Source organism: Penaeus vannamei, chromosome 26 (assembly GCF_042767895.1).
Source record: "Penaeus vannamei isolate JL-2024 chromosome 26, ASM4276789v1, whole genome shotgun sequence".
NCBI lineage: Eukaryota > Metazoa > Arthropoda > Malacostraca > Decapoda > Penaeidae > Penaeus > Penaeus vannamei.
The window spans coordinates 23,402,752-23,417,751 of NC_091574.1; the positions used below are offsets into that span (position 1 = coordinate 23,402,752).

A 15,000-nucleotide genomic window follows, 5' to 3' on the forward strand; every position below is an offset into this window, starting at 1 on the left:
ACAGACAGATAGATAGAGATAGATAGATATATGTGTGTGTGTGTGTTTGTCTATACAGTGCATGTGAATTTACTTATTTATTGATGTGGCTTTCACTGTTTGATCCCCAATATGGATCTGTTTTTTTAATGTCTGTGGATAGGAGACACCACTGATCTATTTTTTTCCATATGGTTAACTGATTTTACTTAGCTTTAATGTTACGTCTGGATACCTCTCCTTATAATGTGCCCAAAATCCATGCAATTTTTGTTCCTTTTGAATGCATGTTCTAAAAAGATTCACTGGTGCAATTGTATATCTCTTTTTATATATTCATGAAAAAGCGTCCGTAAACAGATATAGTAATCTTTAAAAGATATATTTAATACTCGTCTTTACCCCCCTCCCTCCTACCACCGTCTCTCCACCCATAAATTCTATCACCATTTCCTCTACTTCTCCTTTTTCTTCTTCTTCTATTTCCTCTGCTTACGTTATCCTCCGCTCCCACCCCATCCCTACATCTACCCCTGTCCTTTCCTCCCTTACCCCTACCCCTGCCTTTTCCACTCACCCGCCCTACCCTAACACGTACCCTGTCTACCTCCCCCTCCCCCTGCTCTAACTCCTACACCTACACCTTCCACCTCTAGCACGACTCTCTCCCCTTACTACCTAAACACCGTTCTCTCTTCACCCCTATCCACCCAACCCGCATCTTTGTCCTCCCACCTTTACCCACATATATACCCAACGCCTACTCTTACCGCCGCGCTCATCCGCTCTCAACTCCCTGCATCTACCCCCTACCCTCTCCCACCCACCTCTATCCCTACCTTTCCCGCTCCCCCACCCCACCTTAACGCCTACCCTATCTACCTACCAACCCCTACCGCAACCCGAACCACCTCCGCTCACCTGTCACTATCCTAACCATTTCTTCTCACGCTGCTTTTATTCCTATTTTCACCTCCTTTATTCATTCTATGCTGGCCCTGCATTTACCATCTATCCTTAACCCCTACCTATGCCTGCATTTACCACTATCCTCCCCCCCTCCCCATCCACTCCTACCCTCTCGCCCCCACCCACTCCTGCCCTTCCCATTACCTCCCTCCCATCCACTCCCTCCCTCTCCTCCACCCCCCTTCCACTCCTACTTCTCCTCCACCCCTCATCCACCCCTACCTTCTCGCCCCACCCACTCCTGCCCTTCCCATTACCTCCCTCCCACCCTCCCTGCCCACCCACCCACTCTTCCACCCACCCGCCCACTCCAGCTCGAACTCCGGCGACGGCGACTACTACCGTCTGTTTCCCGACGACGCCGAGTCCCTCTCCAACTCGCCCTTCGCCGGCAGCCGCCCGACCTTCGTCCTCTACCACGGCTTCAACGACTTCGGCGAGTGTGGCTGGATTCTGGACTCGAAGACAGGTCCGGTGGGGTGCTTGTTCTTGTTTTTTTGTTTTGGTTTTGTTTTATTTGTTGCTTTTTTTTGTTTTAGTTTTGCTTGTTTGTTTCTGTTTTTGTTTGTTTTTTTATTTCTGTTTTTGTTTGTTTGTTTCTGTGTTTTTGTTTGTTCGTTTTGATTTCTCGAAATTGTTTGTTGGTGCTTTTGCTCTCTTGTTATGAGGAAGCCCAGTATATGTTTAGCTGGATTTACGATTTCAGGAAAATAGTCTTAAGAAACCATTAGCTTTTTCATTCACAGGACAACTTCCTCAGCCTTAATGAAAAAAAAAAACGTCCATTATTCCTCAGTCAAGTCTACCAGAGCGTGAAAACTGCCAATAATTTCTCCAACTCGCCACTCACCCAAAAAAAAATATTTTCTCGTCCACCAGAGCTGCTGAAACTGGACGATGCCAACGTGATTTCCGTGGACTGGCGAACGATGGTGGTCCCGCCTTGGTATAACTATGCCGTCGAAAATGTCTACAGGGTACGTGTGTATTTTTTTTTTCTTTTCTTTTTTGTGCTCGTATCCCCAATGTAGAGGGGGACGAACTGCAGATAATTTCTTGGCGGTTTCGAGAGGGACGAACATGGCTTCGCTGTTTTGCGTTCATATATGTTCTAAGGTTAAAACTTGGGTTATGTCAGTTTTATTCGAAGAACTATGTAATTAATAATATGACTTCCCTCCAGTTACTGACGCGCCCGCTAATTCAACGGTGTGACGTGGGCGAGTAGACATAGGCGGTCGGTCTTAACGCTGAATTCTTAGAGGCGCGAAATTCCAATAGAAAAAGAATGAATTAGCAATAAGATATCATTAGATGCATTTTATTTCAATCGCATCCCATATTTTCCTAAAATACGATTGTTTGACGTTAATCGATTCAATACAGAGAGAGAGAGAGTAAAGAGAGAGAGCAACCTACTGTTTTCGGCCGGAAAAAAATTAAGCTAAGATCTGCGCCATCTTGGTTTGATCACATTGCGCGACTTAGCTCTGTAATTATTGTGGTTACTCCCATATAACGTTGTTGCATAACTACATAATTACTCGGTATATGCAATACTTAGCATTGAACATTGAAGAGGAATCATTCAGGTCGTGATGCGTATGTTATGGGCGATGCGCAGGTTACGTTAGACTCCTAAAACATACAGAAAAAAATTGCCAAAATAAAAATAAAAAATCGATTATTTTTTTAAGCTACCAAAGATACCAAATCACCTTGCCTCCACCACACATGATCATAAAATATAAATTTTCTACTTCACTCTGCTCTAAGTGTACAAAACGTATCCCAATGCCAGGTGGTCAACAAGATGGCGTGTGAGGCCGTGCTGGTTCCGAGCCTTCAGCTTGGTCCCATCACCCCCCTTTGTGAGGAACGACGGGCCCCCCTCGACGGAATTTTTGACGGCTTCAAAAATGAAACGATGAATGCTCGATCCATTTTCTCCTTCTTCTTCTTCTTCTTCTTCTTTCTTTTAGACTAGTGACTCGCGCCCCGACCGAAGGGACGCAACACTTCCTCTGCTCCAGAGCCTGGCACCCCACGGTCCGCCGCTACACTAATTCCATTGCTTTTCCTAATAAAACTTTCTCGATTTTTATCACACGAGGCCCTCTCCGTCCCTCAGGTGAGCAACTACACGGCCGGGCTGCTGGACTGGCTGCACGACGCCACGGGGCTGCAGGCGTCGCAGCTGCACATCGTCGGCCACTCGCTCGGGGCGCACACGGCCGGCATGACGGGGAAGCGCGTTACGTCGGGACAGGTGGCGCGAGTTACAGGTGGGAATGTGTTCATTTCACGGCGGGCAATGTGGCTTGTTCTCAGTTTACGGGGCGAAAATGTGTCGGTGTGTATTCACTTCAACAAAGAGAACGTGTCGGTGTGTATTTACTTCACCGAAGAGAACGTGTCGGTGTGTATTCACTTCACCGAAGAGAATGTGTCGGTGTGTATTCACTTCACCGAAGAGAACGTGTCGGTGTGTATTCACTTCACCGAAGAGAACGTGTCGGTGTGTATTCACTTCACCGAAGAGAACGTGTCGGTGTGTATTCACTTCACCGAAGAGAACGTGTCGGTGTGTATTCACTTCAACAAAGAGAACGTGTCGGTGTGTATTAATTTCATGGAAGAGAATGTGTCGGTGTATATACATTTCACCGAGAAAAATGTGTCGCGTGTGCCATTACTTCATCGCTAAAAAGGCGTAAGGTCTGTCACTGTGTGAAATTATTGAAGGTTTGCTGCCAACGGTAAGCAAATGTGAAATTACCCGCCCGGTGAAAAATTGCCTTCCACAAAATATTTACACGCCCTAGGTATGAGAACATCACACCTACGTTATCATCCGACTTATCGCCACTATTAGCAATGTCATTTGTATTAGAGTGATCTAAAAATCATCCATATTCATCCGTTACAAAATATGTTCTCATTTTTCTATCCCACCATTTCAGATCCACTCGGGAAGCGTGGCAAACTTTCCTGGGTCGCTGTGAAGCAATGGCTCTGTTTTCAAATATTTTGTTTAGGGAGATAGATGTCTGCGATTTGCATGTCAAGAGCATATTCATACTTTATCCCAATGAATCCTAACCGACCTTTATGGTTGTGACTTTAGTCAGCAACGAGAATCTGCCCTTCTATTTTACTTTACTTTCTTGGTTTTCATGTTGGTGAATGTTTCGTGTATCCTGTTACAAATGAGTATACTTAAAACGCGATAAACTTGTGCCATAAACGGATCAGAAGTTAAAGTAACCTGCCCTCGCCCCTCAGGCCTCGACCCGGCCGGTCCGCTCTTCTACAACAAGTCCGGCGACGCTCGCATTGACAAGTCTGACGCCGCCTTCGTGGATATCTTGCATGCCAACAGCGGGCCCCTTGTCGAGGTGATCAAGATGGAGGGTTTGAGCTTTATGTTGGAAGGATTTTAGTGACATGTTTTATTATTTCTATGCGTTTTCCTTAACTGTTAGTGTTATATGTCTCTTATTTCCTATATTTTCCCAAACCTTTACTTTCTCCTCTATATCATGTCTCATCTACACATTATCACTTTATTACCGACGGAATCTTTTCCGTTTTTCGTCAGCTTCTCGAAATGCTTCCAGGTTCGAAAGTGCCATTCTTTCCGAAATCATCTATATCCCTCCCATCTTTCACTATGTTAGTCATATAAAAAAATTTGCCTCAAAAAACGGAAAAAGTCCTTTCTCACCAGCCTCTTAAAATATACCAGGTTTGCACAGATCTCCTCTATCTCCACTCTGTTTCTGTCAACGTTTTCTATTTGTATATTCTATTCTACCCTCCTCTCCAATCCACTGCCCTAAGAACACAGTATTTCCAGCACCCAACCTACTTCCTTTAAAGAAATGCAAAATCATTAAAATTCAATTAAATTCGACGTCAAAATTTTCATACTGTACGGCTCTATGGTCCCAGGTTGGGAAACCCTGTGTTAATTGATGACCATACCAGTGGCTGGAAGTAAAAAAATGCAATAGACCAAACCCCTTCTGAGTCCTCACCAACCTCTCGACACACTCCAGGGATGCATAGGACTCTTCGAAGCCATCGGACACACGGACTTCTACCCGAACGGCGGGATGCACCAGCCGGGATGCGCGCTGGCGGCTCGCTCGTCCTCCAACGACGTCCGGAGCGACTGGACTGATCTCTTCGGTGAGGAAATCGGGGATGGGGAGTTTGTGTCTAAGGGAGGCTGGGGCTAAAAGATTGCGGGGAAGGAGGGGGGAGGATATGGAGGGAAGTATGGGGTGATGTGGTAGCTGAGAATTTTTTGTTTTTATATTTAGGATTTCCATGGCTTTGTGGTTATCATTGCCGCATTCTTGGATTATGGCATCGGTATCGTTATCATTTATATTCTCGTTTGTTTGTCTACGTTAATCTCTTTCGCTGCATAGTAATAAAAGTTATTTCTCTTATTCTTTCTCCCCTTAACCCGCCCACCCCTCCCCCAGGCGGCTGCAGTCACGCCCGCGCCACGGCCTACTGGGTGGAGAGCCTGAGGGCCCGCAACGCCGAGGAGATGTTCCGCGCGTGGCCCTGCAGCGACTGGGACACCTTCTTCACCGGCGGCTGCCCCGACTGCGCCTCCGGCTGCCTGGACATGGGCTTCCCGGCGGAGCAAGGGTAGGCGGCTTTCTTGAAGAGCCTGGGTAGATTTAGGATATGTTTTTATTTATTTATTACTGGTGGTGCTCTTTGCTGATGCTTTATTTTTTTCTTCTTCAAACGCCACATTTTTTTTCAATTTACAAGGAAAGAAAGATTTTGCTCTATCCTTGCATTCGATAAATGAACATAATTGATTACAACGCAGTTAAGTATGCTTGTATTCGCAATTAAAAACAATGCGAGGTTCTTAATGCAGTTTCTTTAAGGTAAGTTTGAAGTTTAGTGTTCACCACAACATTCACAGAAGCCTTTCTATTAATTCAGTGGCCCTTGACCAATATATGATAATCCGCATGACCCCGTTCAGTGATTCATCTAGCTATCTCGGGCCTCATCCCCGTAGTAGTTGCGAGTCACATCCGCAATAAACCCATTTTCAATCTAGGAATTAAATACAATTGTTACATAAACTCACTTTAATTTATTTGAGACTAGATAATAGTTATGAACAGTGCAATGGTGTCAATAGCCACAGGATAAAACACGATATGGGAAAAATCCAGTTAATTGGTATATGAGAGATTATTATATGTAGGTGCTGCAGGTGAGATAAAATTCAATTAAATTCGACGTCAAAATTTTCATACTGTACGGCTCTATGGTCCCAGGTTGGGAAACCCTGTGTTAATTGATGACCATACCAGTGGCTGGAAGTAAAAAGTGCATTATTTCTATTTCAATTATATTTCATCAGTTCAGTTCAATACGAACACCAGTTCATGAAATATACATTATTTACTCAAATCGATGTGTAAATTCAGTAACACAGCTCATGTAACAGATAAATAATGCGACACGTATTTTATAGGTTAAGGTTTCGAAGCCTCATTCATACAACGACTTTCGTATGTGACTGAACGCTTCCCTTCTACGTCTATTTATATTTTCCTTCCAGGCTCGAGGGAACGTATTTCCTCAGAACGAATCCTACATCACCCTTTGCACTCGGAGATGTCCAGTGACTTCAAACAACGTGGAATCATATGACTGATCACGCAGAGCAAGAATTTCATTAATATTTCCTGTCCCTCTTGCCATCGATGAGAAGTAAACGTTTTATGATATATTATTTGTTTTATTTGGGAGAGTTGTTTACGTTAAATCGTAGTGGTTCCCGAGACAGGCCGTGAAACCATATGACTGATCACGAAGAGCAAGAATTTCAACAATATTTCCTATCCTTCTTGCCAATGATGCAAGATTCCTCTGTGCTTTAGATTACAAGTAATAGCTCGTTTTGAGAAGTAAATAATTTCTGATATATTATCTGTTTTATTTGGACAGTTGTTTACGGTAATTCGCAGTGGCTCCGGCCAGCTGGATTCCCCGCAACCTAGGAGTAAACAAAGGCAGTATTAAAGGTCCGTGATCTGAGATGAACCTTGTGGGTAAAATTTATAAACATTCCGAATGCAGCTGCCAAGGATGACGGTGCTTCATGTCTTTTCCTCTTGCTCATAGTACCTTTTATTTCTTTGCTATGTTTGTTTGTTTGTTTGTTTGTTTTTTTTGTTTTTTTTTAATGAGACGAAACTGGGTAAATCAGTTTCTTTTACGTTTATAAAAGAACACAGAACAAACTATTTTTCCTTAGTTTCGGCTTTTTCAGTCGACTCACCTTTCGAAATACTGGTGTGTGTGTGTGTGTGTATATGTATATATATATATATATATATATATATATATATATATATATATATATATATGTGTGTGTGTGTGTGTGTGTGTGTGTGTGTGTGTGTGTGTGTGTGTGTGTGAAAATATACACACACACACACATATTTGTGTATATATATGTATATATATATATGTGTGTGTGTGTGTGTGTGTGTGTGTGTGTGTGTGCAGATATATATGAACACATTTGTGTGTATACGTGTATATATATATATATATATATATATATACATATACATATATATATATATATATATATATATATATATATATATATATATATATATATATATATATATGTGTGTGTGTGTGTGTGTGTGTGTGTGTGTGTAGATATATATTTACACACACAAACACACGTAAATAAACACACACACACACACAAACTCACACACATGCACGCACAAAAACACACAGACACATACATACAGGCACACAACACACGCCTACGCACACAAGACACAGATACACACACGCACGCAGACACACACACATAAACACCCAGACACAAACACGTGATCGCCCTGGGCACTCCCGCCTCCTACGAGGTCCTCCTGCAGCAGGAGCTCCAGGTGCACGACAAGAAGGACGGCAACAGCGAGCAGGCGCAGAAGCGGCAGCAAAAGGCCGTTGAGAACCGCGCTCAGCACCTCAAGTTGGTGGTGAAGCAGATGATGAAGGCGTTCGTTGCAAAGACGGGCGAACTGCTGATTGGAGAGCTGGTGGTAGCAGGGCCTGGCAACATGAAGGCCGCCCTCGTCAGGCTCCTGCCGCAGCAGCTGGCCAGGATCGCTACAAGCACGAACACCAGCCAGTCCGGGAAGTCGGGCTTGTGGGAGCTGGTGAAGGGCTGGGACTCAAGCCCAACAAATACGTTCCCGGCATGCCGATGCCCGTCGCTCAGTCCCAGCAGGTTGGCAAGCACAAACAGGCGAGCAAGGAGAGAAAGCAGCGCGCCAAGCACCAGCAGGCGAGCAAGGAGAGAAAGCAGCCGCCAAGCACCAGCAGGCGAGCAAGGAAAAGAAGCAGCCCGCCAAGCACCAGCAGGAGCAGAGCATGAAGGGCGAGGCGTTGCAACTGATGAGCGGGAGGCGAGGCTGCCCTGCGGCCTCGCCTACACCAGGAGAGAGACAGCGGGGGGCGCGATCGAAGGCACCTCCACGAATCCTGATGAATCGATTGCGCTGAAGAATCCGCTCAGCTTCGTGAACACAGGAAAAGGGTATTATTGGAAAAAGGCATCACCAAAGAATCAAATGCTATTGCAAGCTATGAAATTCAATTTTCAAATTAGTCTCGTAGGGTATCGTGTGAAACCGGAGGAGGATTCTTTGTCTTCCTGGGCGGGGGCTGGGGGTTGCAGGGTTGCATTATATTACTATAGTGACTTAATCGGTACCATGATTACAGCAGTGGAGAATTTAGTCAGTATTCCCTCAGAAATCGTGGGAATCTCACCTTTAAATATATTTATTTTGATAATTAAGTAACTTTGTTATTATTAATTTGCGAGGCAAGTTTATTTAATGAAAAGTGATCATTAATTAAATATCTTCAAGGCTGTATAGTTTTCATCGATTCTTTGGTGACGCCTTTATCCAAATTTACCAAAAAAAAGGAAGAAATCACTTTAGTTTGTTTTGAGAAAGAAATCAATTTAGCTTCTCGCAAAAAAGGAAAGAAAAACATTTTTTTGCACTTATTCTATCTATGTAAAAAAGGAAGAAAAAAATGGAAGAAACCATTTAATTCATTTTGAGAAATTTGTGAATTTTGAAAAAAACACTTTGAATTCATATATTCATTACACACACATTTCCTTATTGTTTGCAAGTACAGCATGTGCCTTTACCCTGCAGGAGGACCGCCCCCTCGCGCCCTAGGAGGCAGACGCGCCCTTCCGGACGGTGTCGCTGAACGTCGCAGTCGGCGACATGGCGACTACGCGTCGGATGCTGGCCGAGGAGATTTCGTCGGCCCTGAAGGCCCTCCAGCTGGGCCCGCCAGGGACGAGACGGACGGTGGCCGCCGATCTGGATCTGGCTTTGCAACTGCAGGTTGCTCAGCCGGAAGCGGCGGTCAGCGAGCCCGAGAAGGAGAGCGCGGTCGACCGCGAAGAGGACAGCGAGGACGAGGAGACCGAGGACGTCGCCTCCGAGGAGGAGGAGACCCCGAGCTGGGGACGTTATGCCTTCTTGACGGGAGGTAGCGTCACCCTCACGCCCGAAGGGAACCAGGAGGCGCTTGAGGTCGCCGCTGAAGAGGACGCCCTGAGGTGGCGTCGGTACTCCTTTAGGCTTTCGGGTGCCACGGTCATCTCAAGGCCAGAGGAGGAGACCGGCGAGGCCGAGATGGAGAGCGCGGTCGATCGCGAAAAGGACAACGATGCGGTCGTTCGCACAGCTTTGAATAATATGCAGGAGACCGAGGTCGTCGGCGAGGCCGAGATGGAGTCCGTAAGGAGCTTCTCGGCGCACCTCGCAGGCGACCAGTAGGAGCTCGCTCTCCAGCTCATCGCCGACGAAATCAAGGCGGGGTTGGAGGCACTCCTCCGGGTCTCGGGGAAGACTCCTGGCAAGGAGAGGGCGTTCGCCGTTGAGCTGGAGCTCACCATGCCAAAGGGCTTCCTCCGCCGCAAGGCCCTAGAGCAGGTCCTTGAGGAGACTGCAGTGAAGATCAGTTTGGAGGGACTGGAATCAAAGCCAGGATGCCTGATGACGGCGATGGCCAGCCTTAGTTGCCGAAGGAACTGAGACTAGAATATAATAATTTTTGATGATAATATTATATATGTATATGTGTATATATATATATATATATATATATATATATATATATATATATATATATATATATATATATATATATATATATATATAGATATATATATATATATATATATATATATATATATATATATATATATATATATTATGTATGTATATGATATTATTATCATTATATTATCGGTTAATACAATGGGAGATAATGCGAATAAGAAAAACTATAATTATAGGAGGTAGAAGGCCATTTCTTAGTAAATGACCTTCGTCCTGCATACCAAGCCCTGAGAAAGCTGAACTCCAAGCCCTTCACAGGTGACAACAGTTCGCAGTAAGTGGTCAGATCATCTCAGATCCTGTTGCGGTGCGGGAGCGTTAGGCTGAGTATTTAGAGCAGTTGTACCAGGTTGACCCACCAACAGTTAACTTGAATGCGGGTAGAGCCGAGATTCCGTTGCCGGACCCATCCATCAGTGAGGATGCCCCCTCCCTAACTGAAGTTAGGTGGGCGACCTCCAACCTGAAGAGTGGTAAATCAGCTGGTATATGCGGCATCCCAGCTGAATTGATAAAGGCTGGTGGTGAACCTATGGCGCGGGGGTTGCATGTTGTCCTGGCTGCCATCTGGCGGTCTGGTACCGTTCCCCCTGACCTGTTGAGGGGTGTGGTCATCCCTCTCTGGAAGGGGAAGGGGGACCGATAGGACTGCAGCAACCACCGAGGTATCACACTGCTCAGTATACCAGGCAAGTTTCTTGCCCACATCCTTCTGAGACGTATCAGAGAGCACCTACTGAGGCATCAGAGACTGGAGCAATCTGGATTCACTCCTGGCGAGTCAACAATAGACCGTATCCTATTGCTCCGAGTCATTATAGAGCGTCGTCGTGAGTTCGGGCGTGGGCTGCTTGCAGCCTACATCGACCTCAAGAAGGCATTCGATACGGTGCATCGGGAATCACTCTGGGAGATCTTGAGACTGAGAGGAATTCCAACAAGGATTATTGGACTAATAGCAAGTCTGTATACTGGTACTGAAAGTGCTGTAAAGTGTGGTGGGGGCCTGTCAAGCTTCTTCCCTGTTAGTTCAGGAGTGAGGCAAGGCTGTGTCCTTGCACCAATGTTTTTCAACACTTGCATGGACTGGATACTGGGCAGAGTTACTGTTCAAAGTCATTGTGGAGCAACTCTGGGCATTATCAAGGTTACCGACCTTGACTTTGCTGATGATTTTGCCATTCTATCTGAGTCGTTGGAATCCTTAGTGGTGGCTCTTAATGCATTTAGTAATGAAGCGAAGCCCTTGGGTCTAGAGGTCTCCTGGACAAAGACCAAGATCCAGGTCTTTGGGGACATATTAGGAGAACCTGTTCAGTCGGTACGTGCTTGCGGCGAGGACATTGAAGTCACAGAGAGCTTTACATACCTTGGCAGTGTAGTTCATAACTCTGGGCTGTCAGACCATGAAGTCAGCAAACGGATTGGCCTGGCAGCAGGGGTCATGAAATCTCTCGAGTATTTGGAGATGCCGGTACCTGTGCAGAAGGACCAAGCTTCGTGTCTTCAAGGCCCTGATAGTGCCAGTTTTGCTATACGGTAGTGAAACCTGGACACTATCCTGCGCCTTGGAGTCTCGACTTGATACCTTTTGTAATAGGTCCTTGCACCGGATCATGGGGTACTGTTGGCGGGACCATGTGTCCAACCAACGGCTGCACCGTGAGACTGGCACAAGACCTATTACCTGCTCAATCCGTGATCGCCAACTCAGGCTTTATGGCCACCTGGCTCACTTCCCTCAGGATGATCCTGCCCAACAGTCCTTCTCCTGAAGGAGAGAGAGAGAGAGAGAGGAGAGGGACAGAGAGAGAGAAAGAGAAGGAGAGAGAGAGGAAATCATTATCGGTGTACTGAAAAAGATGAGATTTCAACCCGAAAGGAGCGGAGGGGAGGGCGGCCGCCCCTGCGGGGTCGGGTCCGAGCGAACTCGTGAGAGGCCGCCCCTCGCCCAGTCCTTCTCCTGAGGAGGAGGGGGACAGAGAGAAAGGGAGGAAGGGAGAACCAGGATAGTGCATGTACATGTTAGTAGCAACATGTAAGAAATTAAAAATAAAACTCACCAGACACGTCACTGGTAGTTATAATAAAATATGTCTCCTCTGGCGAATGTCTTTTAAAATACAAAAAGCTACATATTACATGAATTAACATATCATTTCCCTTATATTATAAGACTACCGACATATGTATGTGTATATATATATATATATATTGTAGCCCACAGTATCTCCAACTACAGAATACGTCACACTGTAGGGCCACCAGTGCAGCGTGTCACCATCACCTGCATCAATAAGGGAATCAAGAATAATCTCTTGGATTCTTGCACACGGTTTAATCCTTTCTTGGAGACATTCGAGCTGCAAACAAATAAAACATTGGTACCCATGTACTGAAATACAGCTCACTGAACAAAGTACCACAGTTAATTTAAATCTGGGCTTTCTTGATACATAAATTAATGATGTGTAATGCTTTGCTTTTCTTATGTTTTCAAAAGACTTGAGGCCTATTCACATAAATATATGAAATAAACTCTGAACTATCTATAGATATACAGCCCGACTCAATGAACATTAATTACACACAAAAAAAGGAATATTTATCAGTCTAGACTTGCATATCTACCGTATATATAAATGAATGTATGGTAATTTTCTATATTACCTCCGCCTCTCCGATATCGATAGTTTTGGTATCGTTGGATTCCTCTCACTCTATACAATGCAAATATGTAGGTTTTATTGCCCGCAAAACCCCCGTTTGCGACAAACTTGGCCCCGATAGCAGGGAAGGGCATGAAAGGTTCCAGGGAAAACGCGGGGTTAAATAACACTAATAATATAACGCACAGTGAAAATAACCATGGTTATTCACATGAATTTCCATTGCCGCCCCCCTAACCCCCGCCGAAGAAACAAAACCTCCACCACGTATTCCCGGCAGGATAGAGCGTTACACAAATATCATCGATGTCGGAGCGGTGGACGTAATATTACAATTACCTCGTAACATTCCCAATGAATCAGCATATTAACCTTGGCATAGTCAGCATTGTATATAGAGACGATTGTAGTATAATCAGGATGAACAGGGTGGCCCGCCCTCGTCGGCGGGTTTTGCGCCGCTTTCGATGTTACATCGATGGCCTCAAGGTCGAGTTTCCCGTCCTCTGGAACAACGACATCCGTATTCCTAACCGAAATATCCGTCGCGTTCATACTTCGCCATAGCCGCCGCGATGGCCGAGTGTGCTGCAGCGTCGCTGTATCCTCCGGCCTAGGACATCCTGCCGGACGCACCCTGCCTCCTTCACCTTCTGCGGAAAGGAAACACCCTCCCTAATATTAGCGGTATCTATCAATCAGGTTAGTACCGCAGAAATGACAAACAAGCAAATTCATCACATAAACAAAAATATTTACATCGTATCCCAAAGCAGGTAGCACTGACGCTTCACCACCTCATCACCACAGGCACGTCACGTCACGACAGGTACACCATCTCACGACAGGTAGCCAGCCTGCACCCTTGCATATATGAGAAAATTTCACTTATATGAAGCATCATATCAGGTATTAGCACTTGACACATATTGGACCTACATGGAAATAATAGCACATCAATATTCATATAAAGGCAAATACAATATACAATTAATACCAACCAATACGAGGACCATGTGAGGATAGAAATCACTGCAAGGTGACAAGCCCAACTCCAGCGCTCTTTCCCAGTTATCACTATGACTCCAACAGTTCTTTAACACTTTAACTGCCAACTCTTCCCAGAAATACTGGCGTTAACAAGAATGTCACTGCATAAACGCAATTTCTTAGCGTGTCAGTCAACGAAAAACCCTCCTCAGGTGGTGATGGCGCCTAACACAGGCTTTCGCAGCCAATCATAATGCAGAGTACACGCGGACCAATCAGAACAAAGCGCTGCTCGTGCGTGAACCAATCAACTTCAAGGATGGAAAACACATGTGCAAATGAGCTATTATCAAGAATTAGTTAATGCATGTTTAAATTTCATTCTTACTGTGCATGTATATCTTCACACCAGTGATCGTCTCAAACTCTACCTTCCGGTATAACCATACTCTTTCATTAATTATAGATTCTGCAAGGGGCGGGGCTACTTGTTGCTAAGGTAAATTTGGCGGGAAAACGCGGCAACGTCTAGACCATATCATATATTTTATCTTTTTTCACTGGATAAACAGGACATCTGACTCAAAATGACAAATATCCAGTCATTCAGTTGTACATCAGCCTACCTATATACACGTATGTTTCACATAACATAGTCCACATACCAAGATATTTCAAATCAAAATTGCCAGCAGCAAAAAATGAAATAAAATTAGAACCATTTTCTATAAAAAAAATATATAATCAAAGAAAACTTTATCACTGGAAGCATATGACAAAACTTAAACACGCAATATTCTACATACATACATATATATATATATATATATATATATATATATATATATATATATATATATATGTATGTATATACATTCTCTCTCTCTCTCTCTCTCTCTCTCTCTCTCTCTCTCTCTCTCTCTCTCTCTCTCTCTCTCTCTCTCTCTCTCTCTCTCTCTCTCTCTCTCTCTTCATCTTGTTGCACTGCTCAACTTTATGCAAGAATCGAAGGATCAGATCATTCCCAATTGTCCGTCCGGATTGACAATTATGTACTCGCGTCTCCAGTTCCCACATATGCTTGCGTTGATGTGATTTCCTTCAAAGTATTATTAGTGTGTGTGTGTTTGTGTGTATTTGTGTTTGTGTGTCTATGTGTGTGT

The 15,000-nt window shown here is 44.7% G+C and overlaps 1 protein-coding gene and 1 long non-coding RNA gene across 2 annotated transcripts in view; one reads left to right on the forward strand and one right to left on the reverse strand.

Annotated features, from left to right (window-relative positions):
- LOC113807490 (pancreatic lipase-related protein 2) overlaps positions 1–6,727 on the forward strand; it is an 8,501-nt gene extending 1,774 nt beyond the window's left edge. The window contains exons 3-9 of the mRNA XM_027358752.2: positions 1,263–1,417; positions 1,828–1,925; positions 3,080–3,233; positions 4,234–4,346; positions 5,010–5,142; positions 5,445–5,616; positions 6,557–6,727. Coding sequence (XP_027214553.2) covers positions 1,263–1,417; positions 1,828–1,925; positions 3,080–3,233; positions 4,234–4,346; positions 5,010–5,142; positions 5,445–5,616; positions 6,557–6,623 — 892 coding nt within the window. The 3' untranslated portion in view covers positions 6,624–6,727. The remainder of the gene's footprint in view (positions 1–1,262; positions 1,418–1,827; positions 1,926–3,079; positions 3,234–4,233; positions 4,347–5,009; positions 5,143–5,444; positions 5,617–6,556) is intronic.
- Positions 6,728–12,508: 5,781 nt separating this feature from the next.
- LOC138866723 (uncharacterized) lies at positions 12,509–14,084 on the reverse strand. The gene is made up of 3 exons (XR_011399646.1): positions 13,849–14,084; positions 13,607–13,711; positions 12,509–13,500 (listed from the first exon to the last, which is right to left on the reverse strand). It is a non-coding gene; the product is annotated as an uncharacterized lncRNA (long non-coding RNA).
- Positions 14,085–15,000: the final 916 nt, after the last annotated feature.